The sequence below is a fragment of the Dysidea avara genome, chromosome 4 (assembly GCF_963678975.1).
Source record: "Dysidea avara chromosome 4, odDysAvar1.4, whole genome shotgun sequence".
Classification (NCBI taxonomy): Eukaryota; Metazoa; Porifera; class Demospongiae; order Dictyoceratida; family Dysideidae; genus Dysidea; species Dysidea avara.
The window spans coordinates 589,879-595,487 of record NC_089275.1 but is presented as its reverse complement, the minus strand read 5'-3'; the positions used below and the strand labels follow the sequence as shown (position 1 = coordinate 595,487).

The 5,609-nt window shown below is 40.3% G+C and overlaps 1 protein-coding gene across 1 annotated transcript; it reads left to right on the top strand.

The window, feature by feature from the left end:
* The first annotated feature begins 3 nt into the window (after positions 1-3).
* On the top strand, positions 4-5,562 carry LOC136253152 (mitochondrial carnitine/acylcarnitine carrier protein-like). The gene is made up of 9 exons (XM_066045782.1): positions 4-226; positions 278-498; positions 3,587-3,677; positions 4,152-4,272; positions 4,323-4,395; positions 4,747-4,856; positions 5,234-5,283; positions 5,334-5,408; positions 5,462-5,562. The coding sequence occupies exons 1-9, from the start codon at positions 113-115 to the stop codon at positions 5,522-5,524; spliced, it is 918 nt and encodes a 305-aa protein (XP_065901854.1). The 5' UTR covers positions 4-112; the 3' UTR covers positions 5,525-5,562.
* Positions 5,563-5,609: the final 47 nt, after the last annotated feature.

The window sequence follows — 5,609 nt, the reverse complement described above, 5'->3', positions numbered from 1 at the left end:
AGCTCCCGCGCGTTACGAGGGATCGGATAGAAGCAAACTGACCCTCCCCAGTAGCCCGGTGTAAGCAGTCACAGTTTCCAGATATCACAAGGGTATTATTGAGGCGCATAAGATGACGCAAGACAAAGTCACCTACAAGGAACCTTCCTTTATTAAGAGCTTCACCGCAGGAGGAGTGGGGGGCGTTGCCCTTGTATGCACGGGACATCCCCTGGATACGATCAAGGTGATAGATGACGTCACATAACATTACTATATGACATCAGATGGTGTGTAGGTTCGGCTGCAGACAATGCCACAACCGTTGCCAGGACAACCACCAATGTTTACAGGAACATTTGATTGTGCTCGATCGACAGTACAGAAGGAAGGGTTTAGAGGCTTGTATCGTGGAATGTCTGCACCTTTGGTTGGTATAACACCACTATATGCTGTCTGTTTCCTTGGTTACTCTGTTGGCAAGAGGCTACAAATGAAGGACCGCAACGATACCTTAATGTTAGTAAGTGTGTGAGAGTGTGTGTGCGCATGAATGTACGTGTGTGTGTGTGCATGTTACTCATATTGGAGTGTTAGGGGTTCAATTCGCCTTTTAGATGTGAGGTAGTTGAGTGTGTATGATCATGCAACCTCATTTGGATGACCCTGATGTTATTTTGACAAGTCACTTGTAATTAATAAGCTTTTGCTTATTGGATGTGATGCTCTTCTAGGCCTGATGTCACCTTAGGCTCATGTTGTGTTAAATACCATCTACACCATACATGTGAAGTTATTGTATTTCATAATAAACTGACCCAACCTCATAACATAACAACTTGGAATTCATCACCAAACAACTGGGAGCTTCCTGGAGGCCTCACATCTGTTCTAGAAGACCATGGAGCAGATACTCTGTAAATGTCAGTAAAATTATGCAAAAATTGTTTTGAGGAGGGTAATAAATTGATCTCAGTATAATGTAGTGAAGCATCATTGTTATACTTGAGTTCTGGGTGAAATTAATAAGTTGTGGTTTGGTGTAGACTACATCACCAAACCTGTCACGATCATATTCTACTAGAACTGTGTACCTACAAATTTTAATCACCAGTTTATTGGTCACCAATAATTGACGATAATCAGTTAATCGATACAATTAAATTCCACTATTTCAAAACAGTAAACAAACACATGTGTTTGAGTACAGTGTAATTGACATTAACATTATACCAAGATCCAGTCACCAAATTACAGTGATTAGTATGTTCAGCACTCAAATTTTAGTGTGTATTTGAGTGAAATAATTGGGAACTGATCATCGGTTATTTAATATTTATCATTGGTTACTGAAGTTTTGGAAATCTTCGATAAATTAATTGGTTATTCAGTGAAAGTGAACAACACTAGTACAAACTACATTGCCTTGAAGGTTACATGAAGTATGTCTAACCATAGATAATGTATGCGTTCCTAATGGATTGGAAACGCCCGTTAAATTATTTTCCTATCCTAGTTACGGTGCGCCAATAGATTGGGAAATTTGTTGAGTGACTGTTTGGCTTTCTCTCGCTTGTTTGAAGGCCAGTTTGAAGGTGCGGACATTCCTTTTACATTGTTTATTGTGTTGCGTTGTGTACTGAACAAGAACACGGCGTGTCTGTGTGCACTGGGAGAAATATTGTTTGCGACAGGTGACAATGGCAGGTACGCAACAGCTAATAATTCAGCAGCAGTGCTATCAGCCAACTTCTCGTCACCGCATTTACACAACCAAAGAAATGTGTGATACATTGAAATAAATTTTAAGCTACAGTATTGCTCAGCTTGGGCTAAACAATAGCACAAAGTAGTGCCTGTTTTCTGAAGTTTTATCGAAGCAGTGGAAATATACAGCGAAGCAGTGAATATCTAGCTAGCCTATTACACTCTACCTGCTACAAGTGGTGTAAACAGCAGCAAAGAAACAATGCTACACTTTCTGTTTCTTCAGGAAATTTGCACAACCGTTTTGAAACACCATATTTCACCGGCAGGTTATATAGAGCCGGTACCGGTTACACTGTTTTGCCGGCAGTGGAGGGTATAATACTTAGAATGTTACGTGCATTAAAAAAAACTTGTACAAAAAACCTAAGAAAGCGAAAAAAAAAAGTTGTCTAAACGAGGGTTCGAACCCGGGCATCCGTACTCATAAGCAATGTTTGTAACGATTATACCACCGGTGCTGCAGCTAGTCATATTATTTAGTTTCTACGTTATAAACATCCGACTGAAGTGAACAAGAGTGAAGAAGAAACCAAAGGTGAACCCTAGCCTACCCCTAACGCTAAGGAACTACTTTTCGCATCCCCTAAAGTTGAATGCTCGGGGCAACCTACTAGACGCGTGCCCTAAAGTTGAATGCTCGGGGCAACCTACTAGTGCCGGCACAATAACCGTTAGTGTTTGCAAACCGGTACCGGCTAAATATACACTTCGTATTTCACCTTTGAACCTGAACTTTCTTACGCTGTTGTTTACTACTCTCCAGCGTCCCTACCCAGTCCAGCCTCCAATTAGTGTAGATGGTAACTAACCCAGCTCTAAACAATAAACACTAATTTGCTGGTTACAAGAACAGCGACATCTTCCACCTGTCGAGGTCATAAAGTTTACGCGCAGCGAAACGAGGATAGCCGCAGCGAAACGAGGATAGCCCATGACGTCACTATGTAAATAATACGGACGTTTCCAATCCATGTAACATACATTATCTATGGTCTAACTGACCCCAGTCACTGTGGCTAATGAGGGTCACATGAATGCTAAATAAAGAATGCAATTAGGGGCAATATATTTAAGAGCATGTCCAACCTCTGACCACGTAGTCTCTTGTGGATATATACTGTACTGCTGTATGCAACATAATCAAAACAACATGACTATGTAATTACTGCTATTGGGTTGTGAGTGGTTTGTAAAATTGCCAATTTACATTTTCACGGGGCCATAATACGATTTTCATTATTGATTCCTTAAAGATTGATGACCAATAGCATACAACATTAACACTAGTGTATAATATGGACCTCATCTGCAATGACATCAAAGCACAAAATGGCAGCCGATAGCGTGGACACTTGGCGGTTTGCTATGTTAACGTTTACATACTGCAGCAAGGGGCAAGGTGAGGCATACATACTTACAAGACAAGTGTGCGTGGTTTTGCGTCGATACCAAAACTTAAGTCTGGTTGTTTCACATCGCCACATCATGCTAACTAGTCTCTTACCTTTATTATCCTATGGTTTCATCAAGAGTTCCATGTTGTGAAATCCACAAACAAATCTCATTTTAGTGATTACATTATATGAAGTGCCCACACAAAACACGGCAATTTTGTCAATTATGACATCATTGCGGATAAGGTTCATTATAAGGAGAGCCCAAACACCTAAATGACTGTTCTATTAGAGTATATTGTCAACAGGTGAATTCTCTATTAGAGTAACTCTATTTGTGTTATCTCCTTTCCCGTGATAGAAATACCCCTACCCCATGTAATCAGCTCTCCAGTTACAGTTCAATACTAACACATATTGATGATGTCATTAACACGTTGTAGGTTACCCCAACACTTCCTAGCTGGAATGTTAGCTGGAGTGTTTACTACATCAATAATGGCCCCAGGAGAACGGATCAAGTGTTTGATGCAGGTGAGTAACTATTGTCTCATGTGACAATTACATAATAACACTATAAATTATACAACAGAGGGATTCACTATAACTTGTTACATAATTTAGCTTACGTGAATGATGTTGTTCAGTTTTAGTTTTGATGTAAAGGTTACACATTTGTATGTCCTTATCCAGTTTCTTCTTCAAATTCAACGATACAGTCCTAATTCTAGAAAAATCCATCTTAATTTGTAAACCCAGTCGATACATTTAGACCTCTTAAATGTTAATTGTTAGTCTATCATCCCCACCCACGTCACTATTTTCCTTACCTCATATAATGATCATTTGGTACCATCAGTGGCTGAATGTGGTCATGTGAGCAACTTCTCAAGTTAGTAACTAACTAGAGGAAGTCACATACCTGTGGTCTATCTAAATTATTGAAAATCTACCTACCCACACTGACTAATAATCAACTTCATGTAATCTCCCATTCTCCATTCTCAGATCCAACAAGGTGAAAAGGGTGCAGTCAAGTATGCCAGTTCCTGGGATTGTGCTAGACAATTATATCGTGAAGGAGGTATAAGAAATATTTACCGGGGAACCATGGCAACACTGCTAAGAGGTATGTAATGAGGGGTGTGGTCACTTTGACATAATATGACATCATTACAGATGTTCCAGCTAGTGGTACCTACTTCATGACTTATGAAGGATTACTATTAGCTCTGACACCAGAGGGGAAATCGTAAGTAAACTATCTAACCCATGATAGCACATGATACATGATGAATTCTCAGCCACCATTCATACCAACACTGTTCTACATATACACACACAAACACATTCACAACACTACACACACACACACACACACACACACACACACACACACACACACACACACACACACACACACACACACACACACACACACACACACACACACACACACACACACACACACACACACACACACACACACACACACACACACACACACACACACACACTACACCAGAACTTTAGAGGCTGTACCAAAGGAGCTCTTAAGATAAGTCCTAACTCTTCTCACTTCACACATTATCACTCTCCCCAGTCATCATGACCTCAGCCCATTGAGGGTATTATTTGCTGGAGGAATGGCTGGAGTGTTCAACTGGTTGTCATGTATAGTTCAAGATACTCTGAAGTCTCGTTACCAAATTGGTGAGTACTGACTGTATGATAGATAACTTTTATGAGAGAAAAGTGATAAATCAGTTTAGTCATACCCCAACAAGTGCCTTAAACATTATGTGATATTGTCAACATTTGTAGTGAGCATTTGTCATTGTTTTCCTTGACTAGTATTCATGTCCTATTTTAGACTGATTGCAATACTGTCCTATTATCTACAAGTTTTTGCTGCCACACTAAGCCAGTCTGGTGTTCTTGCTGCAAGCCCACAAGTTAAATTTTCAGAAGGGGTTTCCGGAATCCCAGGACCCCCTAAAATTTACATGGAACGGTTTTACCGACCACTGCACATGGTCCTGCTACAGTATAGTATATCATGTTATATCCATTTCCTTCTTTGTACACAGCACCAGAGGGAAAATACCCTCACGGGATCAGGTCGGTGTTCAGGGTATTGGTAAGTGATGGTTGTTATGGTGACAGTGATTTCATCACTTTCACACACAGATAAAGGAGGAAGGATTCTTAGCTCTCTTCAGGGGACTAACCCCAATATTGTTGAGAGCCTTCCCTGCTAATGCTGTAAGCCACACACCCTAATCATGAACATGTTGCTATGGTATCACATTCTACAGGCTTGTTTCCTTGGATATGAGACAGCAATGAAAGTACTCAATTACGTATTCCCATCATATTAGTACTGTGATTGTAGTCATTATCAACTATGTTTATCAGTTGCATGTTGTGTGGGGATGAAGGTGTGGGATTCGTGTGTACACTGAT

Coding starts and splice junctions, on each gene's coding strand:
- LOC136253152 (XM_066045782.1), top strand. CDS start 113: ATGACGCAAGACAAAGTCACCTACAAGGAACCTTCCTTTATTAAGAGC. Junction 227..277: donor ATCCCCTGGATACGATCAAG/GTGATAGATGAC, acceptor GATGGTGTGTAG/GTTCGGCTGCAGACAATGCC. Junction 499..3,586: donor GACCGCAACGATACCTTAAT/GTTAGTAAGTGT, acceptor AACACGTTGTAG/GTTACCCCAACACTTCCTAG.